Source organism: Chelonoidis abingdonii, chromosome 23 (genome assembly GCF_003597395.2).
Source record: "Chelonoidis abingdonii isolate Lonesome George chromosome 23, CheloAbing_2.0, whole genome shotgun sequence".
Classification (NCBI taxonomy): Eukaryota; Metazoa; Chordata; order Testudines; family Testudinidae; genus Chelonoidis; species Chelonoidis abingdonii.
Genome location: NC_133791.1, coordinates 5,071,737 through 5,098,517, shown reverse-complemented (window position 1 = coordinate 5,098,517; position 26,781 = coordinate 5,071,737). Strand labels below are relative to the sequence as shown.

At 44.8% G+C, this 26,781-nt stretch overlaps 1 protein-coding gene across 1 annotated transcript in view; it reads left to right on the top strand.

The window, feature by feature from the left end:
• The window catches only part of PLCH2 (phospholipase C eta 2), a 350,916-nt gene that overhangs the window by 227,964 nt on the left and 96,171 nt on the right, over window positions 1-26,781 (top strand). The window contains exons 3-6 of the mRNA XM_075060195.1: window positions 1,880-2,026; window positions 6,904-7,147; window positions 9,346-9,475; window positions 22,548-22,718. Of these exons, the coding sequence (XP_074916296.1) occupies window positions 1,880-2,026; window positions 6,904-7,147; window positions 9,346-9,475; window positions 22,548-22,718 (692 nt within the window). The remainder of the gene's footprint in view (window positions 1-1,879; window positions 2,027-6,903; window positions 7,148-9,345; window positions 9,476-22,547; window positions 22,719-26,781) is intronic.

Sequence of the window (26,781 nt, the reverse complement as noted above, 5' to 3'; positions counted from 1 at the left end):
CTTGCTCTGTTTGTTAGAGAAGGCAGCTCAAGGAAAAATGGGAAGCACAGCACTGAATAGGAGGAGAACCGGTTTGGATCCTTAGTCCCTGGGACAGTTCAGGCTAAAGTCTTGGGCTGGCTCCCGAGAAAGCTCTTGTCTCCTGCACAAATAAGCTTTATTTACCCCAATGGTAGAAAGTTCCAGTCTGCTTGAGGAGTGGAGCTGTCGACAACAATCTTCATCCTGGAGCTTTAGTTGATCTTTTAGATACCCTGGGTCCAGGCCATTGAGCACCTTGAACTTGATTAAATATTCTTGGAGAAGCCAGCTTGTGCTGCTTTTTGCTATCTGACTGTCACAGCTGTAAGCAGACAAAGTTTAATGATCCTCCCTTGAATAGTTCAGCAGCAGATGGGAGTGCTTTATTGTCTGCTGGAGTTCAGAGCTCGGAGCTGTAACCAGAGCATTCAAAGAGAGGTAACTGCATCTTTATCTTCAATTTTTTATTTTTTTTTAAGTACTAACCCTAAAGTTGGCACATTAGAAACTCACTCCCTTGCAGACTTAGCCACTGCTTCGTATTGCTCTTTTTTATTAATAAATCTGTCTCATTTTTATCTACTAACTTACCTTAACATTGGGCTCAGATGGCCCGTTAACATGAAATGAACCTGAGAATATTGGCATCTGACTCACAGCAATGCAGAGAGTGATGCATGTTGGGATTTTTTTTTTAAATCTTACAGAGGTATATGATGCATAATGAGAATGAGCGTGGTGGCAGTATTAATACTGTGGTGAGCTGCGAACAATTACCAAGCTCTGGTAATAATCACTTGAGCATCAAACTGACTCACGGCTTTCGCTGTTCGGTTCCTAATGATGGGATGCAGGAGGTAGCAATAGAGCAAAGCTGGTTTGTTGCTTCTTCGAAGAGCAGCACATTTAGAGAGGTGGAGGGAACTGTTTTGGAATGCTTTGTTCAGCTGTGCATCTCTCTGGCCATCGTACAAGGCACTTAGCATTACACAGAAGATAACTACAGACTATTTTATAAGAATGTAGCCTCTGAGGCCGCCTTCATCTTAGCAGATGGTCCTTTCTAAAAATAAATAAATAAATTGAATCCAGTGTGTGTTTCTAATAACCTTTGTGCTGTTAATTTTTAATGCCTCCTCTCTATAGTGAAAAACAGTTTATTTCTAAAGCAATTTGTACACTAAGGACTTCTGTGAATTATTTATTGGGTTCCAGAATATTTGCTATATTCTGAGTGGCCAAGTTGGGTAATTAAATTTTTTTCCCTTTAGTTAATTGGGCTCTGGGTAGGCAGGATGCTAATTCAGCCACTTCCCAGGAAGCAAATTTATTTCTAACTGGGGATGTTGCTGCCCAAAACTTCTGACTTTGCAGTGAGAAATGGGGGGATGGTGGGTTATCTTTTTGCCAAAGAAGCAATTGGAAGTTTAAAGGTCAGCTCTCAGCTGGTTGGTATAAATCTGTGTAGCTCCACTGATGGTAACAGTTATGTCAGTTTTATATCTGCTGATTGTTTGACCTAAAGGTTGAAATTCCCCCCTATGCAGAGTCAGCAGAAGGCCCAGATATCATAAAAGTCCAACTAAAGTGGTGCCTAGACCTTGTGCTGACCTGCGCTGCGGTGGATTCCACCTTAGAAATGTAGGTGGAGCTTTTCAGAGGCACGGCTGGGAGCTGTCGTCCAGAAGGGATCCCTGTGAACATCTCATCTGACTTCCTGTGCTACTAAGGCCAAAGAACCTCCCATTTTGACTTCCTGGGGCATTTGAGTGCCTAACTGCAGGTTGTGCCTATCAGAATTTTGAAGAATTTCAGTCTTGTGTCTAACTCAGGCTGTCTTTTATTTTTCTCTCTCCAGTGGAAAGATGTATGAGCTCCATGCAAGCTGGTACCCAGATGATCAAACTCCGGGGCAGTTCCAAAGGACTAGTCCGGTTCTATTACCTTGATGAGCACAAGTCGTGTATTCGCTGGAGACCATCGCGAAAGAATGAGAAAGCCAAAAGTAAGTGCCGGCCACCAGGCCTTCCTGCTGAGAATGAGAGGTTTGCATTGGTACTGAACAGTCGACATGGGGGGGTTCGGTAACATGGAAGACGACCAAGGCAAATCCTGTGGCTGGATTGGCAGGACTGTGCCTGACTTGTATGAATGTTGTTAACACTTCTGCTAGTTGAGGGCTAAAATAACCCCACACTTGGAGATGAGCTCCAAGCAAATCTTGTGTGAATAATCCCAGTTTTAGGAGTGTCTGCAGTTGGAGGTTTGGGTCTTCACTAAAAATGTCTGTGGGAGAAGGAAGGGATATTCCCCTCCACATCCATATCCCATACAGCACAGCTCACTAGCTGTATTTATGGTAGAGGCAACGTTCCTCTGAAGCACCTGCTAGTGGTCATTGCTGGAGGCAGGATCCGAGGTCACATGGACCAGTTGTCTGATGGGTTGAGGCAGCTCTTGTAGGGTTTATCATTCACCAGAAAGACAGGGATTATTGGTTTGCAAATAAAGATCCCCAATCCTGCAACCAGGCCTTTGTGGACAAAACCCCATTAGAGTCCATCAGGATCCATTCAGACACAGTGTTCTACCCTCGCAGATCCTGCTGTGTGTTCTGGCTCTAAGGGCTGATATGTCTCTGCATTCAGCTACATGTTATGTTTTATTACAGTCATGCTGAAAGCCCCCTCACTGAAATTGAGGCTCAGTTGTGCTAGATGCTGGAGAAAAAGATAGCGAGAGGCTCCCTGCCACAAGGGGCTTGCAATTGAAATAGACAAGACGAAGGTTGGGAAGGGAAGCACAGGGGACTTGCTCAAGGTCTCCCAGCCGGTCAGTGCAGAGTCAGTAACAGAGCTCAGTTTTCCTGAGTCCTGGGCCAGTGCCCTACCCACTAGACTATGCTGCATCTCATTTTGGCCCCACCCCATCTCCCAGTGGCCTAAGGATAAGAGGGATTTCCTGTCGGGACTTTCATTCTTTAATGGGACTGCTCTGTAATATTTTCCCCAAATGTGTGTGCATGTGTGCGTTTGTGTTTTTTTCAGTGTCTCTTTTCACCAGATGGTGGCTGATCCACTCCAATGAAAGCATAAATGATTGAAAAGCAATGATTGCTTCACAGACACACGTTGTAACCTGCAAGAAAACAGGGACTTCAATTATTTGTTTAACAAGAGGTACTTAACGAGATGTGTGAAACTGTGCTGGCAAGGAGACTCTGCAGAGAGGTGTCTGACAACCATAATTTCGAGGGGAGGAGCAGGGAGACAGAGAGCTTGGGGACCAAATTAACTTTGTTGTTTCCCATTTTATAACTACAAATATGAATGTCAATGTTGGCACAATCTGCATCTCTGCATGTAACCTGTTGTTGGCACGTAAAGATGCATAGGGAGGACACCTAGTCTGATAGGGGTGCTTGCATAGTGGTTCGGGACATAGCGGACTAGGATGTAGAAGATCTAGGTTCAATTCTTGGCTCTGCAATAAACTCGCTTTGTGACCTCTGACAAGTCATTTAATCTCTCTATGTTTCAGGTTTCCCATCTGTGAAATGGGAATAATAATACTTCCTTTGTCTGTTTTAACATAGATTTTTCAAAAGTGCCCGTCATCTCTGGGAGACGTTTATGAGCATTTGAAAGTGCGGCCCCTTTCCAGTTTTGACTAGTGTACCGAGCCACCTGGATAATGTCCAACGTATTAAATTTTTGCCCCATTTTGTAAAATGACTGCACATAAATAGACTGCTCTGGATTATTAAAGGCTTTGATTGGCGTTTGTTGTCTTTGGCATGAGTTGTGCTGTCAGCAAGCACAGAAAGCTCATAAACCGGATGTTAAGTCTTTTTTTTTGCATTTCCTGTTTTGACATTTGCTTTGTCTAATGCTATTTGAGCTCTGTGTGTGTGTGTGACTGTTCCATACCCCCTTGCTAAATAAGTCCAGAGGGCAGTGATAGAACAAAACACAAATTTGGTGTTTTCTGCTTAGTTTTAATTTCAAATGAAGAAATTCTGCCTGGGACTGGAGTCTGTGTTGGATTTTAAATGTTCTCCTTATGTCAGCTTGAGCTAAACTGAGCTAAACTGCTTTCCCCCTAGAAACAGTTAATGGTGCAGTTTGGATTTTTGCCCTGCTACAACACTTTTCCTTTTTTAAATCTTTTAAACTTCTGGCATGTGTAGATCTGTGTAATGTATACTCTGTAGCTGCACAGTACACATACCATAGTAGACAGATGTCTGCTTCTAGGGAGAGCCACGCTTCTTGTAATCTCAGGAGGACACTGTAATCTGCAAAATTACATTCTGTGCTGGGGTTTATTTTATTGTTAAAATTTCTCTTCTTGACGCTCCGGATCTAGGATCTTTAGAAGGGAAACAAATTGTTCAAATAATTCTGGGATGTGCTGGCTCTGAGTGCATGTGGATGCTAGACGCTGGTTCATTACACGGAATGGCATTCTATAGCTTTTCAAGATTTGTATATTCAAGGGGAAGAGGAATGCGGGATGACAAATGTTGCCAATATCTTGGTAATTTACTCCCAAACCTAGATGTAGGAAGGAATCTGGTAGCTAGAGATGTTAATGATCAGTTGGATCAAGTCCTGCAAAGGCAAGAATTCATTCCTGAGTAAATGGCACTAGGATATAGGAAAGGCAGTGTGGTTCAATGGATAGTCTGAGAGTCAGGGGTCCCGGGTTCTGATCCTGGCTCTGCCACTGAGCTATTGTGTGACCTGGGCAAGTTACTTCACCTCTCTGTTTTGTCTCCCTTTGCCTGTCTTGTCTATTTAGATCATAAGCTCCTCAGTGCAGAAACCGTCTCTCTGTGTGTGTACAGTGCCTAGCGCAGTGGATCCCACTTGAGGGCTCTAAGCACTATCATTATTAGAGATGTTCTACTGATACTATGTTTAATCTTAGCCAAGAAGATTTACAGGATGCTTCACAACAGACTAGGATGTTCCTCTTCTGTTGCTGCCTGTGTCCCTTGTTGGCTGAGCTTGCAAAGGCCTTAAACCCAATTCAGCAGCATTTCTCTATTTATAATATTAGAGAGACAAGGTGGGTGAGGTAATATCTTTTACTGGACCAACTTCTGCTGGTTAACAAGACAGGCTTTCGAGCCACACAGAGCTCTTCTTCGGGTGTGGGAAAGGTCCTCCCAGCGTCACAGCAAAATGCAAGGGGGAACAGATTGTTCAGTATTTGCATTTTCCTGTGACACTGAGAGGACCTTTCCCAGACCTGAAGAAGAGCTCTGGGCTTGTCTACATTTACAGCGCTGCAGCTGAAGCGGTGGAGCTGTGCCGCTGCAGCACTTAGTGAAGACGCTACTGCGTGGACGGTGTTGCTTCTCCCTTCAGTGTAGGCCCTGCCTCTTGGGGTTTGAAGCCCTCCTGCCGACCTAATGATCCATTCCAAACCTCACAGCATGTTCTAGGTATCAGTGGCTAGAACCCTACTGATCTGGAGAAAGGGAGAGAAATGGGGACAGTAGGATACCTCTGCCAGCTCTTTCTACAGCCACAGCCTCAGCCTTAAGCATCTCTGCAATTGTGTTTGTAGATCAAACAACTAGTTGATGGGTTCCCATTAATGACCCCCAACATAACAAGACCCCATCTCCTCTCTGCTCATCCTTCCCTAGAGGTCAACATGCTGACACCCTAAATGACTTAGGTCAGAATGCAATGTAACTGCCCCTATATTTCCCTTCAGTAAAGACACCCACTCATAGGCTTCTGGAAACCCTGCCATCACTTCTCTCTTGGGTGGAGACGCACATCTCTCCCGTCTGACTGGGGTATCTCCAGGCTGAGCTGTTCCCAGCAAAGACAGGCTTCCCAAGCAGGTCTGCCTGCTTTTCCTCCGGAGATGGTCAACAGTATGATGTGCCCAGAGCTATAGATATCACACAACAATTTTTATGCAAGCCGTTTATTCTTAAGGTAAAAGCACTACGGAGAAGAAGCATTAAAATAATAAAAGATGCCGCTGCACTGCACTTTGAGAGAGGAGATGGAGCTCAAGCCAACACCCCGAGATCTGACCTTTGGGGAATCCAGCCTCAAAACTTTGCAGCTTGGGTCTATCTCTGTGAAGGACAGGAATGAAGAAATCCCATGTGCTGTGGAAACAGCAAAAAAGAAACCAAGTAGCAAGACTGGCTAAATTTGGGTGGATCTACGTAAATAGCATCCAGCTGCATTTCATGATAAACTGTAAAATAATACTGTGTGTGTTTAGAAAGCCTGTTTATTTCCATATGCCTGTGTAAATGCTGGTGAAGACATGGCAGGGGCTGGCTGGCTGCATGTGCTTCTGACTCCTTCATAGACAATGTGTAGGCTCTCTTTACAATGGATTGGGTGTAGGGAAACCACTGTAATGTGCAAACTGTGTTTGATTTTATTTCTAGCTGAAGAATATAGAAACCTGAATATATCCACAAAGAATAGTGGAAAAGAGTCACTAACAATTGGATGTCAATACAGACAGGTTACAAAAGCTTAAAGGAAAGGCACAAGAGTACTAGAAACTAAACTGTGTGTCATAAGAGCCTCTTGTATTAATGTGCAGATTACCTCGTGCCCCTTCACCTTCTCAGACTAAAATAAGATCTGGCTGCTTGTCTGAGCACATTTTGTTACAAATCATCCCCCACGCCTTGGCCTCCAGTGGCAAAGCTCTCATTTGTTAAGTCCTTGGCCAAGTGGTAATGCTCAGCAATGAGGATAAAGGGGGTGATTTGTTTTTCCAGGACAAAAAAGAGGATCCTTTTCCCTCCAAGAGTCTGATTGTAACTAACTAACACTAATAATCTTCCACTGACCGTCTGTAACGAGCCACGTGCCTCTCTTGTTCTTCTAGTCTCCATTGACTCCATGCAGGAGGTATGTGAGGGGAAGCAGTCGGAGATCTTCCAGCGCTATGCCGATGGCAGCTTCGACCCCAACTGCTGCTTCAGCATCTACTATGGAGACCACATGGAGTCTCTCGACCTGGTGTCCTCCAGCGGGGAGGAGGCGCGCACCTGGATCACGGGGCTCAAATACCTGATGGCAGGGATCAGCGATGAAGACAGCCTGTCAAAACGGCAGAGGACCAGAGACCAATATCCTTCTGTGCTGTGGGGGAGGGTGTCTAGCAGGGTGGGGCGGTATCACTCCTAAAGGGATTTGTGGAGCTGTCCTTAGTGCTTATTTCACTGGCAGCAAGTGTGAGACATAGAGTTGCACAACGGGTCCTATCACATGTGCCTGTTCTCAAAGGGCCCAACACACCTGAGTATGGGGTGCAGCGTTCCATGCTCTGTTTCATCCTAGAGGAGATTTCCCCCTTCTGCGCGCTCCCATTTGCACCCCCTCCTCCAGTTCAGCCCACACACCCGCTCTCCTGTTTTCTGTTTTTCACTCACGCACATCTTGAAAAAGCCAGAGGGAAATTTTCAAAGGCACAAATTAGGTGCATGACTCCCATTGACGTTCAGCGGGAGATGGGCTTCTACCTGCCCTTTGTGTCTTTGACAATACCCTTAGCGGGTAGTTTTCAGCCTTCTGAGCTGAGAATAAGGGGCAAATGAGTGAGAGAGGCTGGGGGGTGGAGAAAGTGGGTGCTGTGTCTTATCACCAGTTGTCATCCTGCAGGAAAGTCTCAACAGCTGACACTTTGCATGTCAAAAGTCATTCAAGAGGAGTAGAGGCCTGTGCTAGGCATATGGTGGAGGGAGAATGAAATTTAAAAAAATAAAAGGCCACATTCTGCCTTCAGTTAGACCCAGTGCAGCCTTATCCATCTCTGCAGGTTGCAGAATTCAACCCTAATTTCATATTTGTTTAGAGCTTAAAGCCATTTCTCATTGTGTATTTGTGGGTAAATAGCCAGTGCTGCTGCTGAGAAGATTCACGTGAGCAGGATTTTAATAGGCATCATTTAAAGCTCACGCGCAGGTAGACCAAAATCCTCTTCCCACGCCTTAATATCAGGGACAGGAGGAAATAGTCTGCATGGACAAAACTACATCAAACCCCAAATTAGGCAGTGAGATCCTGGCTCTGGGCTGCTGCTGAGATGCTAAAGGCACCATCGATATCTGCTTATTGCAATACCTGGATCACTCTGCTATGCTGGTCTATTGCAGGGTGTCTACTGTGATTACCACTGCAAGACCGAATTTGCTGCTAGTGACCACACAGTGAGATCTCTCCGAGATGCCATCATTTTCTTTCCCTGTACTTAGACTAGGAAACAGATTATAGACTTGCCAAATATTGTCTCTTTGGTGATGGCCACTGTAGGGTATCTCTGATGTTAACTCTGGCAGGTAGGAAGCCTTTGCTGCTTATTAGATCCTGTTCTGTAAAGGAAAGCCTGTCCCCTACTATTGCACGTAGCCGGCTATTATTTCCCTTTACGGGGGAATGCTCTTGTGCTGGTGAGAAGAAAAGGGCATTGGGGTCTCTTTAGCTAACAGCTCAAGGCAGCGTTAGGTTGAGCAGTCTGAGATCCTAGCCTGGGAAAGAGGCACCATAACAAGGTGTGTGACAAACTGTCAGCCTTCAGGAAGGCTGCAAAGAACTTCAGCTCTTTTTGGGACCAATAAGCTGTTTAACGAGTGCCAGTGAGGAAAGGTGCTGGGAACCTGTTGAAAGCTTGTGTACAGCACCTGAGGTGCATTTGCATCATTTGTATTGGAGGGGTTTTATATCTGGCTTAGGCTGTCAGAACTCCCAGTGACAAATCTAGTTCATGGGCAATACAGCTGCTTTATTGTTTTTCTAGTTAAACTATCTTAGGTTAGATGTTAGGAAAATCTTTCTAACTGTAAGTGCAGTTAAACTCCTGAAAAAGCTTCCAAGGGAAGCTGTGGAATCCCTGTCAATGGAGATTTTTAAGAACAGGTTAGACGAACACCTGTTGGGACGGTGTAGGTTTACCTGGTCCTGCCTCAGCACAAGGGGTCAGACTTGAAGACCTCTTGAGATCCTTTTCAGCTCTATTTCTTTGATTTTTATGTGTGGTTATAATTTCAGTAGAAAGTCCACTAATGTGTAGGGCTGCCGCTGTGGCACTTGCAGAGTTGACACTTTCTGCGGTGACGAAGGGGGTCTTTCCACCACTCTAGTAGATGTACCATCTTGAGAGGTGGTAGTTAGGTCAACAGAAGATTTTAGTGGTCAATGGAAGTATCACGTATCAATATCTCTCAGGGGTGTGAATTAAGTCCATGTACATTTTAGGTATAGACCAGGCCCAAATAATGTCCAGTAAGGTCCCTTGATGCTCCATTGCCTTTCTTAACTCCAATTAAATGTGGTTGAAGCAAACCTTTGATGAGGCCGATAAGAATGGTGATGGCAGTTTGAGTATTAACGAGGTGCTCCAGCTGATGCACAAACTGAATGTGAACCTCCCCCGACAGAAAGTCAAGCAAATGTTTAAGGTAAGAAGTGAGAATGATTATTTCTAAGGGGGAAAGGGCTGAGCTGCAGAGATCTAATGTGCAACACGACAGGAGAGAGAGTAAATGCTTCGCTAGCAAATTCCTTTTTGTACCCTAACTGGATGCCGCATTGTGCATTTCAGCAAGTCAGAGAGAACTCTGGAAACAAAGGGGTCATGAGTAAATTCTTAGCTGCAAAGGAAAAAGATACTTGCACCAAGTTGCTTCTGGAGTTTTACAGTGTAAGGACAAGAAAAGTGCATCTGCCTCTGTCAGCTTCCATGCCCTACCCTCCTATGCTTGGGGCCAGATTTCCATACCCTTACTTGCATTGAACCATGCCTTCCTCATTGGCGGAATCTCAATCTCCATCACTGGAGATTTTTAAGAGCAGGTTAGACAAACACCTGTCAGGAATGGTCTAGATAATACTTAGCCCTGCCATGACTGCGGGGGACTGGATTAGATGACCTATTGAAGTCCCTTCCAGTCTTATGATTCTTCTAACTCCAGAAGTAAGGGACTTGTTGGGACCACTCATGGCGCAGGGTGATACCCTTTCTCTCACAGAGTATCAAAATTTGACCAGTTTTGTTATAAACCTGGTCTTCTATGGTCATTGATTATCCTTGATCATTTCCAGCTGTGGAGTGAAATGGGCATTCTTCCACGTGCAATGGGATGCTCCTTCGGTGATGGTGACTAGGTGGACTGTGCTCGCAAACCACGTGCTTTTTCCAAAAGCCAGCTGCTGCCTCTCACCAAGTAACTTCTGTGAGCAGAACTATTGCTCTACAAATAATTGGGGTGCCATTCCCAAGTTTGAAAGGAAGAAATGACTCCGAAGGAGTACTATGGGAGGGAAATGGAGATACAAACTTAAAGATCCTATGGATTGACTGAGAAACACCTTAATTAGCAAAACCTGGGTTTAGGTCCAATGACTTTGAAAGCTACCCACTCTAAGGGGCTGTTTCCAGTGACCTGATCTGTAGCTAAGCCCCCATTTCACTAACCTAATTGTCCTAATTTTTAATGGTCTAGCAAAGTGCTGTTGCTAAATAGAGTGAAGTGACTCATGCATAATGCCAGGCTGTTGGCAAACAGGGAAGTCATTGCACTGCTGTGGACAGCTGCTTGGGGTGATTACTGTGTGCAACAGTGGGGCTGTGGCTTCACCTTCCTTCTCTGTCACTCCCTTTCTTCCCTCTTCACTGTCCCTGTTCTTCTTTAAGTTTGGCCTAGAATTAGGTCACATGAGTTGTTAAGATGTTATCTCCCTCTTGACTCCAGGGATCTCTCTTGGCATTTCCTCCTTTCTTCAAAGTGCTCTGTTCTTTCAAATGATGTCTTAATCCTCCTGCCAAATCTCTGTTGAGTAATTATGACTGCCACGCTCCCTTTCGCACAGCGCTCTGTGAATTGCTCTGCTTCTAGTGGGTAAATTATGGGATGCCCAGTAAAGTGCCCAACCTTTCTCCTCCTACACGCTGGGTGCTTAGCCCAGAATATGTTGCTCATAGTCAGTGGAGAAGGAAAAGATCTGTGGCTGGGCTTGAAGTCGATCTTTGTTTAAATGTCCACTTGAGTTGGGCTAAAATGCTCTTGTAGAGGTTCCGGCTATGGGGAGCAATGAGTGAGGTGAAAGGAATTGATTGTCTGTGAGGTGAGGGAGAGTATGCATAAGAGAGATTGGGAATGTGATTGGCTTAATACAGAGGATAACTGGCTGTCCAAATTCCTGCTCTTTTTATCATGCTGTTGAAAATATGCCCTTAAGCTGCCAGGCAGTAAACCCAGAAGCCCACCAATGGGACCCTTTTTTTGTATGTGCAAGATTGGGTGAGAAGGGGTTAGTCTCCTTAGGAGCTGCATTGTGGTCCTCGTGGTGAATTCTGTGTACATGGGCAGCTACTTGGTGTGGTGGTGAACCTATTAAGCTAGTTTTTAATTAAAATTCAGACTAGACATGAGCCATCACCCCAGGGACTATAGTGAATGTAGAGACTTTTTTCTTCTTTTTTTTAAAGAGTTGGCATTGGTGTTTTTTCAGGAGCCCTGAATCTGAGACCTACTGTCTAGTTCTACTGGGCTATGCCTGTTCTGACCATCATCCTGGGACTTGTGCACTAACCTGTCTTGTAGAATATGGACCAAATTCATTTTGGAAACTGTAGCTTGACTATAATAATTTCTCTTTAAAAAGCCTCAAAACATGCTAAGACATTCACAGAAAACATAGCTTACATCCTAAATTAAGTCCTCACATAACAGATGGCTGCTGGAAGAACAAAAGCAGTTAGGAAACTTGACTACAATAAGATCTTTGTTCATTGGAATGAGATGTTGCTGACCTCTGGGTCTCACGTGTTTTGTTTAAAATCTACTCTGCTGGTAAGATGCAGAGGATTCCTCCAAAACTTCCCTGATCAAGGAAGGACATTTGTAAGGTGCATGTGTTTTAGCATCACATCCTGTCCTGGGGTCAGGTCCTCAGGTGGTGTAAGTGTCCTAGTTCCATTGACATCAGCTGAGGATCTGTCCTCTGAAGCCTTCGTAGTGGAGATCTTAACAAGTCATATCTCCCATTTATACACTGTAAAAATTGGTTTCTTAAAGTCTGGTTTGGTGGTAGACTTCTCTGCAGAGAAGTGTAAAGTCTGGTTCTTTTATATCCAAAGACATTCACTGGCAAAAAAAAAAAAATTGAAGCCCACTCAATGTCAGATAACTTTCTGCTAAATTGCTTTATCAGGGTTTCTTGTTGGGGCAGCCAGACATCAAAGATAACATTGCTAGATATGGCCAAAGCATGTATCTGTATGACTATTGCAGAGAAATTTTTCTTGACAAACCTGTTGATCTGAAGTCCAGTCACTGACTTGGTCTCCTCCGATCACACCTGCAACTATCTCTATTTTTGTTGAAGTTTGTATCAAGTATGCAGATACCCATATATGTCATGTTGACACAGCTACAACAACACTGCATACATGTCTGTTGCAATGCAGATAGCTACTCCTTTGCAATTAGTTCTGCTGTTGTACTTGACCCAGTTTATTGTCTATTTGAATAGGAGAGGATTAAAGATACATCTTTGCCTTCACACCAATGATCAAAAAGCTGATTTGCACAGGACCCTGATGGGAATTCAGTCAGTGTGGTGTTTTTATAGTAGGCAAATAACTGTAGCCTTTGCTGTATGCCATGTGCCTCACTCAGAAACATGCCAACAGTAGCAGAATTTTAAAGAGGCGGCCTTGCTGTTGATGATGTGCTGGAAATTGGAGAGAAGGGACGTTTTAAAAAAATCTAAATGGTGGGATTTCAAAGGAGCGAGGCACTCAGTTCCCAATTACCCTCTGAGATTTTGAACACCTCAGTCTTTAGTGTTGTTACCCTCAGAACACCCCAGTGGGGTAGGGCAGTGCTATTATCCTCATTTTACACTTGTCCAAGGTCACATGGGAAATTGTGCGGGGAATTGAACCCGGGTGTACCAAGTTCTAGATTAGTGCCCTGACCACTAGACCATCCTTCCTCTCTTACTGTTTGTCCAGGTAGTGTCTCCAGCTCTTGTACGGACTTGTACAGCTCTTGTACAGACTGCAACCGGTTTAAGACTCAGTGGCGAAAGATTTATCTCCAAGTCCATCCCTTCATCTTCCTAGAGTTTTTCTAACCAGCCTTCTGGACTCTCTATGCTTGTGTTGGTCCAATAGGACTGGAATGAATCTGCCTTGACATAGTGAGCCTCTCCTCTTGCTCTGTAGCTAGACAAACAAGGAATCTTGGAGTCATTGCCAGTGTTAAACTGCCTTTGACCTGTATATGTAATCAGTTGGGTGAAAACCATTCCAAACTGCACTCAGGGGAAATGCAGTTGAGGCACAGTACAGTTTGAACTGCTACCAGATTCCTTTGAAATCCTAGTGTGCTGGTCACTGTGCCATGAGACCTTCCTTGACTGAGCTCTGATGCTTTGCGTCTCAGTTGGGAGGAACCCAAAAATGATCTTCCTGTAACCATTCAGTGCCAATCTCTGTAGTCCTTTGTTCCCTGGCATGCTGTCTAGGGACTTCTGTAACTGGGGCTTCTGCGTTCTCTGACCAGCTGTACCACTGACCCACTGCATGTCTGTGGGTGAAATGCAACCCTGTGAAGTGGGCTAGACACTGCTTAAAACCTCTTGGCAGGACTTGAGTGGTGCATAGGTTCACTGTCTGGGCAGTGCAGGGCCGTCCTCGAATGAAAGGCACTAGGAAAATAGATTCACTACTAGTAACATTAACAACTAGTTGTAACATTGCCCTAGGGCAGGAGCAGAGTTAGATTTTCCCTTGCAATGCAGACCCTGTGTGAATAGGTATCTTCATGGATAGCCCTTACTGCCCCTGCCTGAGCTGCCTGTATTGTTGTTACTCATAGGCCTGGTCTACACTGGGGGAGGGGAGTGTCGATCTAAGATACATCGACTTCAGCTACACTATTCTCGTAGCTGAGTCGATGTATCTTAGAGCGAATTAAAATTACTTACTTCGCGTCCTCATGGCATTGGATCAATGACCGTGGCTCCCCTGTCGACTTTGCTTCCACTTCTCGCCAACCTGGAGTTCAGCAGTCGACGGGAGAGCGATTGGGGATCGATTTGTCGCGTCTACACTACACGTGATAAATCAATCCCCGATCGCTGATCTGGCGGGTAGTGTAGACATACCCTAACTGCTGGTGTGACCCAGCAGAAATCAAGTCAATCAATCTGTTTTACAGACATACCAGCCAGAACAAAAACACTCCTGCCCAGATGGGTTTCCCAGCCCTCAGTACCCGTGTGCATGCCATTCTGGATTCCTCTCCTTCTGCTCTTCCCTGGAGTGCTCATGCAACTGGGGAGGGAAAGGAAGGCAAAGTTAACCCCTTGCTTACTGGAAGGCAGCATTACCCTCCCACCCACCACAAGCAGCCTTTGAGGATTTATGGCTTATGATTTTGGTTTTTCCCTTGAGTTTTATAGGAAAATGAGGAGAGGAGGCAGGGGCAGGGTGGTACTTTGGAAATGATCCGACTTGATCATGGGGAGAGAAGACACCGCCTCCGAATTCCTTCCCCTGCCTCGTTACTGTGGTAGAAGATTTATTCTGGTGCCTCCGGCCAGAAAATATTTTTAGCCTGCAACTTTTTCTGTTGTGTTTTCTTCATCCTGCTGACAGCTGATGCTAAAGCCTGCCCTGCTGTCTCTTGTGTCCAAAGTAGATTCCTCTATGGATATACGATAGGATTTGCTCAACTGAAGCATGGAAAACAGAATGGTTCTGTGGCTTTCAGGAGTGCAGGGGCGGGGTGAGGGACAGAGAAGCTATTGCAGAGGCTGAGAAACCTCCAGCAACTGCAAAATACAGGTTACCCTAGCATATACATGGGCATATATTGTACCTATAACTTCAGTGTCTCTGGTGTCTTGCAGGTATAGAAATTGCTGCACAGATAACAGCTCACAGTTAAAAGATGGAAAAACCAGGACAGGAGCTGCTTATAGTGATGTCTTTCAACCGTAAACCTCACACACCCAGCAAGTTTGTCTGTGTTAACTGAATAAAGTCTAGGATGAATAAAATAGGAGGGATTTTAAAACTCTGGGCTGAGACTTTTTTCCAAAGGTGCCCAGGAGAATTGGGCACTCTGTTCCCCTGGTCAGCTTTGGCCATCATAGCCCTGATATTTATAACCATCTGCTCTGTTTCAGATGAATCAAACACACGTGCAAATTGAAACTTAGTAGGTTTGTTCTGGGACTTGTGCACTAGTACAAAGTCTGGGCTCACAGCACTGCAGGGGTTACCTCTCAACTGAGAAATAAGCTTGAGCTGCATGCAAACCCTGGCCACCTAGTTAGGTTGTGGCCAGCCCTGCACATTAACGTAAAGGTTCACCCCATCCTCCCCACACAGTATTCCTGACACACTTGCATCCATGTCCTTGCAGTCTCTGAGCACTAAGAGGGTCTGTAGCACCTCTGGGGGTGCTGCCTCCTTAGCGGGTGTGGTAGGGCTTCTGACCCTAACACATGCCGCAGAAGGCCATTAAACGCTGGCCTGTGGAATCATGTCATCCTCTAGTGGCTGCCCTGGTACTATCGGCTAAGGGAGAGTTCCTTGACCTCTAAAAATCCCAGGCCAGCTGGAGGGAAGGAGTCCAGGTCCATTTCCAAGGAGTATGTGTTACTGTGTCTGGTAACTGTCTTAGCTCAGTGCCTGGCTTCATTCTGCTCCCCTTGAATGGATGTTACAGGCACCATGCTCCCCCTGCACTTCAGGAGGCATTGCTACTTAGTGAACCAACCACTGGACTGGGCCACAGGAGATCTGGGTTCTATTGCTGGCCCTGTCACTGGCCTGCTGGGTAACCTTGGCCAAGTCATTTCCCCTTATGCCTCAGTTTCCCCACCTGCAAAAGGAGAGTGATGATACTAGCCTCCCTTATACAGCGCTCTGAGCTGGCCTGATAAAAAGCGCTAGATGAGAGCGCGGTGGTGGTGTTAGTGCCTGATGCAGTGTTGTAGAAGGCAAAGAAGCAGCTTCCCCTCAGTGCATTCTGCAGAGCCACATTCAGGACCTCAGTGCCTCTAACCAGATGGGGCCTGAATTCCTCGTAAGCATCTTTACATTTAGCTTAAAGCAAGTGTGCTGAGTCCACTTGAGCACACGGGTGCGCACGTGCATCTAGTTACCCCAGCTTTAGCCCAATGGTCCCATACACTTCAGTGCATTTACTTCCATTTGGGGGCAGATGCCAGGCTAAAAAGCTTTGTAGAAACATGTACGTGTCCGCGCACACAAGAGGCCGTTGTCAAAAGCTTGTTGGAGAACAAAGGCTCTTCCCTCCTTTGGCAGTGGGAAGATAATACTCATACATCTATTAATATGCACTTCACCTGGCAGCACTATAATCTGCTGAGACCTGTGTTATTCGACCCTGTGCACCATCTACTTCTGCTCCACTGAGAATCCTGTCCTTTCATCAATTGTGCTGGATTGTAATGAGGCTTTTTGGGAGCGGGGGAGATGGTGTCTCTGTACCTGGCAGAACATTTTAATAATGTTTTAATAAAACTTCTTTGCAATACCAGCAAATACGACGCTCACAAATGCAGCACTGTGGAAAACGAAATTTCAGAAACTCATTAAAATTAGTGGATTAAAGGGAGTTGCTTTCTAGGGTAGCTCATTCAGATTGATGGGAGCCAAAGGGTAGAGACTGGTAAAACCTCTGTGACTAGAGTACGGGTTTCTATTAGTAGCATGCTAGACTCTTGTCTTAATAGTTTCAGATGAATGGCAATAATTATATATGCCAGGCACTTTAGAAATCCTGTTAAGGGAGGAAAAAATGGATGTGCCTTTTCCATATGAAAGTGTATAAATGAGAGCAGCCTGGTCTGAATTATGGATGTAATTGGTGTTCTGTGATATAAAATTCCTGATATTAAGCAGCCTTGAATTGCCTAATCAAAGCAGAAATCTCTGTCTTGGCTAACGAAAGAACTAAACAGAATGTTGGTGAAGCTAACATTGTACATCATACATGGGGTTTGAAGGCAGTCCCCTTGGGTTCAGTTTTTCTAATTAATATCTTTTCACTGACTCGGATGAATGCCTGCTTTTATTAAAGTGGTGTGTTTTAATTCTACTCGGAACTTTATTTTTAAAGGAGATTAATGTTGTATGTTTGCTGCACCTCCCCTCCATTCATTCATGGTGGGGGGAGGGAAGAGTGCAATTTTATTATTAGCAAGGTTTTGCTTACAAGTACATTCAGATAAGTTTCACTGGGCTCCTTTAAGTTCAGTGTCTCTGCACTGATTGACCTGTTTTAAACTGGCACCTAATTCTATTAACCATTTCAGAGCCTACACAAAATTTGGCTTCAGTGTTGTGGTTGCTACAATTCAAGAGTTGGTAAAGTGTCAGCTGCTAAATAGAAATCTAACATCCAGGGCAAGCAAGAGTTAGAAAGTGTGTGTGGATTCTTTGGGGACTGAGAATAGACTAGGAAGCTGATAATGTATCGCTGATAACATATTGAGAGTCTCTCTCTGGGTAAATCAAGGATTTTCAGTTTTGCCGTGTTCTTGGAGAGCTAACTGTGCATGGGTACTTAACCCTGGGACTTCTAAATGGAATTTGTGCTGTTAGTTCGATGCTGTTGTCCGTGGTCTTGGTGTGTTATGTTCCCTGAGACTTTTCCCAACTAACTGATAAAACTGCAGCCTTCCTGGCGCAGGCCAAGGGAATGCAGCGAAGAAGTATTATCTGGACTGTACAAGAAGCCTGAAACTTTCAGTCTCTGATCTGTAATGTGCTTAGGCTTGTCTACAGCAAAAATGTGCAAAGCAACTGGCTGACAACTCAATTGCTGGAAAACAAAGTGGGGATGTGGGAGGAGCTCAACATTAAAACAGGTCTGTGGGGTCATCAGTCCTGATACTATGCGAGAGATGTACATCCTGCTTGATAATGCAGCAGTTTAATTCCAAAGGACAATGTCTGAAAGGGATGGGTAAGCTCTGTATGGTAAATGAGCACAGGTGTCTGGCAGTGGGAAAGTATGTATGCAATGTTGTTGTAGCTGGGTCAGTCCCAGGATATGAGAGAGACCAGGTGGATGAGGTAATATCTTCTGTTGGTGAGAGAGACAAGCTGCCCAGCTACACAGAGCTCCCTTCAGGAAAGGAGTCAGTTAGCACCACCCTAGCAAGATAATTACTGAGCAATTTTGATTCTCAATTCACTCTCTCTCTCTCTCATGCCTCTGCAACAAGACACATTTCCCATTTTGTCAAGTCAAGGAGTTAATTCTCCATCCTCGCTGACAGGCACGTCCATAAGAATGGGACCAAGTGAGAATAAGGATGGGAGGTGCTGATTCAGAGCTATCCTAAAAGATCAGCACATGTGGCATCTGGCTGGATAGTGCATTGTTCTGCCTGCCATCTGCCAAGCTGCCAGCTGCATTTTCTCGTAGTCTGGAGTGGAGGTGTCTGGAGTTGTTGTAACCTAAGGCCTAGGTTACAACCTAACCACAGCGAGGAGGTGTGTAGACATATCTGGATCTAGCTCAAGTAACAATAGCAATGAAGCCACAACAGCATAGGTGGCTCCCTGCACCGTGGCTACAACTTAAGCAGTAGTTGTACTGTTATTGTTAGTTCAGGTAGGTGGCGTTAACCTACCCGTGCTGCAGTCATGCCGCCGGGTTGCAGTGTAGGCATACCCCAAGTAGCTCAGCATTCCCAGACTTGTCTGACTGATCGAGTTTGACGATGCTGGACTAGCTGTTTCCTAAACCATCTACAGGACCCTTCTCCATTTGAATGCTTGGTGAGGTCTGACCTGACCGCTGCGCCTTTGGTGGGAGATGTTCATTGGACTGAGATCATCCATAAGAGTGTTTTTTGAGGGGCCATGCTCAACAAACAAAATTCAGTTCTGAGTTTGGATTTTGAACACTCTTAAGCTTTTGATGGGTTCTGGTCTCTGAATTTTTTGATTCAGGCTGATGTGTAAGTGTTTTGCCTTCCTACGTTTCTCAAAGTTCGTCTGTGGCTGATAGTGGTCCTGATTTTTACAGACACTGCAGCAGAGATGTGCACCGGCTGACTCAGATCAGCAGTACTACAAATGTATGCAGCAGCTGTCTTATCTTTTCCCCTGGCATCATTGGTATCTATGCCTTACTGGAGACTTCGGAGCTCATTCCTAAGTATCACCCAGATACAATCAGATAATGTGTCTTCAGACAAAGTAACTGAACCCTAAGGCCTTCAAGGGGCTCTTTTTAATCCTTATGATTTACTAGATGTTTTTTTTTCCCCTGCTCTCCTCTCCTCTTCATAACAGCTGATCAACTTTAATTGAAACTTCAGTGTTGATGTGGTGGACTCTAGACTGAAGCAATGAGCTGCATTAGGATTACTCTCGCTGTTCAGGAGATCTGCTGCTGTCTGTTCTGGATGAATGGCTTTTTTTCATTATACCCCAAAGTTGTCTTATGCCATAGTATTGACTTTACTCTGCCTTATCTGCCCTGCTCATTAAACAGAGCTCGTTTTGCATATTTCATATGCCTGCATTGTACAAAGTATTTTTCCCTCCATCTGCCCATCATAGACTGTTCAGAATTAATTTTTAGAGAGGGATTACCTGGGGGAAGGGTGGACCATTTGTTCTGAATAATCTTTTTAAAGCTATGCCATTGGTATTGCTCAGCCCAGCAGCTCTGGGAGATTTGATTAGTCCTTTTCATTAGGCACAAAACCTTATGCCTCACATCAGCTGTTCTTTTTTATGAGACACTTTATGGCAATGGAGCTCTCCTTTATTCAGTTTGTGAGTGTGAAGGGTCTTTTCACAGCTAGCTCCCATAAACTGACATGCAAATTAACAGCTATATTTACACGGGCCACTTTTGTGGGTGCGTCAGTGGGGTCAAGGGGAATACTGGTAGAATACACACCTGCAGAATTTCTGCCTATGCATTCTTTAGGCTTGCAGCTTGGTGTGGGTAGAAATCTGAGTACTTTAATGGACAGTTACCTAGCTGCAGTCACAAATCAGATGCATAGGCCCTGCGTGGCTGGACTTCACATGTGCAATTTTTGCCATTGCATGTTTTGTCTACCACAAATAGTTACCCTTTAAAAATCAGATCTCATGCAAATTGCCCCTCCTACCCACCACCCCTTACTTCCCCAAAATCAATAGGAAAATCATTGAGACTCTTGCCTAGGGCACGGAGCTGAGTTTTGTTTGGTTCTGATCATGGTTGTTCCACTAACTCCATAGGCATCCCTGGGACTCACTTCACTCGTCTGTAGAATTGCTGGCTGTAATGTATTTACTTAACATGTTCTTGTGAGGCTTAATGCCTATAAAGGGCTTTTGAGACTGCTGGATGAAAGGCGTGCTAGCGGTGCATCGTTAATGGTAATCCAAATGCCAAACCTCTTGTCCATCTGTAATTCTCCACACTTCTCCTATCATGCTCCCCTCTAGTTTTGGGATCCATTCATCCAAAAAGCCGGGGCTCCCTTTAATAGAGAGCAAAAGGACTGAAGGGAAGGAGAGGACCAAGAGTGACAATACTGCTTGAGATTGGGGTGATGGGCATGAGTGAGTGAGTGTGTAACAGAAATGGGAGCTGATCTATATTCCAGAGGACATCAGAAAGCATTATCGCACAGGAGTTCTGAGTTATTAGCGCCACTGAAATCTAATGGAGTGTGAGGCCTACGTGATGGCAGAGTGAAAATGCAATCAGATTTTTGTACTCAAAGCAGTTATAGGTATAAAACAACTCTTAATAAACCGGTGATGTAGTTAAGATACAATGTGAAATTGCTAATCCAAATTGATGTGGGGTTTTTTTTTGTATTGTCAAAGCTGAAGTCCAACAGGCTCTGATATAATGATGTTTGCTGACAGGGGACTATATTTGCACTTCATCCAGGTTTAAAACCCTGTGAAGAATCCTGTTGTTGATGGGTCACAAAGGGGAAAAAGTGCTTGTCCCCTTTGAAACCTCAGAGCAGTGGTTCTCAACCCGCAGCCCACCTGCGGCCCAATCAGCACACAGCTGCTGCCCATGTGACATCCTCAGGGCTATACAGGTAGTATTGTATGCGGCGCACATAGGTAAATAGGTGAAGAACCACTGCATCAGAGGATAATTGGGGAGAATTGGGTCATTTTCTGTGGTGTGGTTTGTTTTGGATTTTTGTTTTTAAATGGATAGTTTGCTCTAAGGGAAATTTTCTCACTCCTGTATCTCTATGTATTTCTAATCGATGAATAACGACCTTTTTCAGTAGTGTTTTCACAAAGTGTGCCCAGGGAGAAACATGCCGAATGAATGTAGAACATCTCCGGAGATGGTGTGTGTGGCTCACTGTCTCCGCGAATTATGCGCTGAATCCTATAGCCATACCGCAGAAGTATGGCCTTGTGCTTAAGGCACTGGCCTGAGAGGCAGAGGATCTGCGTCTATCGTCGGCTCTGCGGTATACTTTGTGTGCCTTATTCCCCTTCAGTAAAACGTGGGAAATATTTGCTGTTCCATCTTTTGTCTGGCCTGTTTAGATTGTAAGCTGGGCAGGGACGCTCTCTCGTCTCATGTGTTTGTACAGCATCTAGCATGACGGGTGCAGGAACTCTGCTGCGACCTCTAGGCAGGCTCTGCTGTAATACGGTGTGTATCTCAGTGGCCTCCAGTCACGGACATGCATGCAATTGGTGGTGCTCTAAGGATCACCCCTGCCTCAGTGATAAGCTTCTGTGCTGGGCCCCACTGGTGTTCTGACCCGCATGAGACTGGTCTGGAACAGCTCCCTTTCAGCTGTGATCGAGGGGAAGGTTTTGTGCCTGGTAAGCTGGTGCAATTGGAGAACCGCTGAGATGCATACACTTAGTAGGCTGGGTGCCTGAGGGCAGTGTATTTTGCTGCTGCTTTATTTCCTCAATAGGACCCTATTAAATTAACGTGCGGGTATGTATCTCTGCCCCAGGAATTCACAGGTATGCTCCTGAGCCATGGGCTTCTCGATGGGATGATGTTGTTTCTAGTGACCTTCCCAAGACACCACAAGTGGCCCCTTTCTCCTGGACACCTGCATGTCCTCTCCCCAGTTCTCAATTACATATTGCCCTGCCTCATTGCCGTAGATGGGAGAACCTTCCTGATGTGGGGGACCTAGTGGACACTGCTGCCTCTGGGAAAGCGAGCTCTGGAAACCTGCATTAAAATGCAGATGTTTGGGAAGGCTAAAAGAGCGGTGTGGGGGGAATGGGGGTGGGGATTGCAAGCCATTCATGATGCCAGTTTAGCCTGGTGAACCAAATCTTCCTGAGCAGTGCGTTGCTAGGTGACACTGTGTTCAGGTTAAAAACAACATTTTTGTAAAACGCAAGGGGTTGTGTGTTTTGGTTTTAGTTTTGGTTTCTTTTTCAATTGCCTCCATTGTAATTATCTTTCTGGGAAACGGGGCACCTTAACGCCACCTTGCTGTTGCGTATCGCAGGAGGCTGATACAGACGATAACCAGGGCATGCTGGGCTTCGATGAGTTCTGCGCCTTCTACAAGATGATGTCGACGCGGCGTGATCTGTACCTGCTCATGCTCACCTACAGCAACCACAAGGACTATCTGGATGCGGATGACCTGAAGCGCTTCCTTGAGATTGAGCAAAAGGTAGGTGGGCACCGGGGAGAGAATTGCAGCTTGGATGCAGAACCCTGTTTTTTCTCCCTTAGAAAGCTACAATGTTCCAACCTTCCATTTAAAGATGACCTTTTAATGTTTCGCTCGTGGCTTCTTCCCAAGGTGGATTGAAATCCTATCAAACCTTATCACGTAAAATGTCAACAAGGTTACCTGCAAAGGTTTTGGAGCATTTCCAAACCTGTGCACAGAAACTTAAAGCCTGTTGCCACTCAATATTATTTATCCCAGCTGGGTTTTTGGTTTTGATGTCTTAAAATGGGAAGAGGACTCTGATAAGCTAGTGCTGCCTCTCTTTCTCTTTACATACAGCACCCTTGGCAGGTTTGAATAATCGGCCTACTCATTTAGGGAACATTGGAGAAATTAATACTCTCCATAAACTGGGAGAGCAAAGATGGGCTAACCATCTAATTTAGCATGGAAGATGGATTGTGTTTTACTCCTGTGGATCTCGCCTGGTATGTTGGTTTCTTAATGATCATAATTTGCACACCCCACCTAATCTCAAAATTGGATGTCATTGTATGTAGCATACTCTGTATGCACTGGACAGCTTGTGGGTTGAGTGCTAAGTGGAGCTTCTATTTTTTAATTTAATATTTTTAAAGCAGTAATAACCGAGCACTTTAATTGTGCACAGCAGATCATGGGCATGACTCTTGGTGGCAGAGGGAATAATCCAAGCCAGATTTAATGCTTGCCATATGTTTGGTTCAAGGCTCCTTCCTCATACTATTTTATGTTAATTTAGTGCTTGTAAAAGAGAAGGACAAATAGAACTGGCCGGAAGCAGGCAGGAGATGGGCAGGTACTATACAAACATGCCATTCATATGTCTGAAAATACATCACAAGGTACCCCTTCTGATGCAGTTATTAGTCTCCCAAAGCGAGAGCCTTCTGATCAGGCCAAACTCCATATGGCCTAGAAAATGCATCACTGTCCACTTCAGACCACTGAATTCTCCTTTCCCATTTTCAGTGTTTATTTGAATAAAGGTTTAGTTTTACGCTGAGGACTATAATATTGTTGAATGAGCAGTTGTCACTGTAGGAATGTGTTTTGCAGTGTCACACCTACTAGCTGCTTTGATGGGCACCACCTCACAAGCTTTTACTCTACTAGACATTTATTATTGAAAAAATAAATGGCTAGCTAGCTTTATAACTAAGCCTTACTGTGAGGTTTCTGACTGCCCCCTGGGTTCTAAATCTGCCATGTTTTAATTCCGTGGTGGGATGAATTTTTAATTTGTTTAAAGTAGAGAGCATTTCTGAGATGCAATTGGAAAGTTGAGTAGCTACCTGTGTCTGGCCACTCCAATCCCGGGGCATGTGGGGCACTCAGACAATTGGATGACTTAGACAAAAGCCACTGAAATTTTAATATGACTGCTGATACCACTTCAGGCCTGGTGTGAATGTTTCCTGGAATCTCCTTATTTTCTCCTTAGCTCCCTAATGCAGATCATTCTGCTATAGCTTCCCTCCTTCCCCTTACTTTTCCTTTAAAAAAATTCTGTAGACATCTGGCTAGATGGAGACATTTGACTCTTCCCAGTATGAGAGATGCGGGTGGGGTGGCGGGATGAGGTAATATCTTTTATTGGGCCAACATCTGTTGGTGAGAGAGACAAGCTTTCAAGCTCCACAGAGTTCTTCGTCAGGTCTGGGAAAGATGCCCTGAATATCCAGCTAAATATAAGATGGAACAGATTGTTTAGTGTAAGTAGTTAATACTCATTGCAAGGGACCATTCAACTGTTAACACTTCTCCAGTTAACACCTTCCCAGTATGAGGCAACTTGATACCTCTGTCTCGCTGCATGGCCTTGGGGGTAGAGTAGTGACGTGATTTGCTCACTGGAGGGTGGCCATGTTTCCCAGGGTTATTGAGAGGATTCACTGCTGACTTGGACAGCACTTTGGAGAGGAAAGTACTAACTTTTTGGTCCTTCTCTTGCCACTCTGGTGGGTGTTACAAACCACACACTGTTCTATCAGTTCATCTGATTTGAGAGAGATGAAGAGTTTATGGTCCAACAGAACAGGAAGTTCTCTATTAGAAGAGTTTTATTCTTGGCCTGTACCAAATGGTAGCCATTACACCTAACTCTGTTCATAAAATCAGACGTTTCGTAGGTCTTCAGAGATGTTAACTCCAGGGTTTATAAGCTTTACTAGTCAAATATTGAATTTGACCTAGACGCCCTTGCCATAGTTATTGATGGGCTTCAGTTAAATAGCAGCAAACAAATCCCCATGCACCCTGTTGCAGGAGCTGCTACGTACAGTGGAATTAATGATTTGCTCCATGTGGACGAGGGCTAAACAGGAAGATTTGCATTCTTTATGCATATTAGTCACTTATCCATCAATCACGGCTGCAGATTAGAGATGCTGGTGCCCTTTCCTGACAGCTCCTGTAGGCTTTTGTGAAAAGGAAACAAATGGAGGGGTACCGTGCTTTGATTTTCTCATGGCTAACGCTGAGTAGCTTCCTCTCTGCACACATACATACATATGTGTATACAAATGCACTGATCTATTCCACCTTCTGCATCAAATCTCAACTATACTTACCTTGGTGGGAACAGCCAACTGCCAGCTAGCGAAGTGATCATCTTGGTTATTGGTGGCTTCACTGGGTTGATCATTTTAAAATAAGCTCTGAATGATGGAAAAATACAGATGTTATCAGACAGCTAATATCACCCCTCTCTCAGCAGCCACAAGCACTGAACAAAGGGTGCCACCTCGTAGGGCAGCCATGGCAGCAAATGCTGGTATGTGCTGATGACTGCTGCAAATAGCTGGCAGACCTTGCCAGAAGTGCCAGTTAACCAGATTTTGTGACCCATTCATCTGTTGCTTAGTAGGAATATGCTTTACTGTACCTGTACCTTACCACTTCCTCTTACTGGCTTCTGAGTGGTTTCTAGTGTATAGCTGTCTAAAACCTTCAGACTGCAAGGTTGTTGGCTGTCTATTCTGGGAAAGTTAAAGCTTATTGCAATGAAGAGGCTGGTGGTTATTTTAAGTCGGCTGGTAATAGAGGAGAGATTTAGTAAGCTAGAGTGCTACTAGCAGTGGGGACAGGGAAACCAGCCCACTACAAATGTGACCGAAGGAACGTGTAATAAAAAAACCATATTGCAATGCTTAAATGAAAGGGGAGAGGAAAGGCGGATGCCAGAAGCTGAAGAAAACATGCTCTTGGGTCAGTATGGCCCCAAAGGAAGACGAGCCATGAAACTACAGTAAAATCCAACCAGAGAGCACTGCAGTTCAGAGTATTTCTTTTCATAAAGGAAAGAGGGATTCCAGTGAAATCTTTCAAAGATTTAATTAAGACTGAGATTTTAGTGAAGTTGTTTTGTGTTTCTCTCCCCACTTTGACATCCTCAGGAGAAAGGGAGCATTTCTACTGCCCATTAGTCCTATTCCCCACCACCAGATATAAAACCCCTTCTCTCCTGTACTTCTGCCCTAGAGGATCCTCTGTCAGGACCATGCTGGGGCATTTCTTGGTGGCATAGGAGGCAGCAAAATAATAGCTCATCCAGGACTTTTTTTTTTCTCGCCAGAATTGTAGAAGTAGATGGGGTGGGAAAGAAAAAATATGATGGACAGTAATGGTGAAGTCAACATGAGAACTCCTAGGTTAGGCTGTCTCTGTCCATGTTCTTCTGCTTTTCATGTGCTAATAGAGTCTCATGAGTCACCTGCAAATTAAATAAATGAAGACCCATCCCTTTGTGCTTGTTGTCTCTTTAAATGAGTTAGGCTGTGTTTCTCTTTCACTGGGCCTATTGATCCTCCTCATGCTGAGAGAAGAAAATTAACTTCAGCCACAGGACTCAGGGTACGTCTACACTGCACGATTATTTCGAAGTAGTTTAAACCGATATTACGAAACCGATGTTATAAAATCGGTTTTGCGCGTCCACAATGCGATCACAAAATCGATTGCTTGTGTCCATGGTCCAAGGCTACCATCGATTTCAGGAGCGGTGCACTGTGGGTAGCTG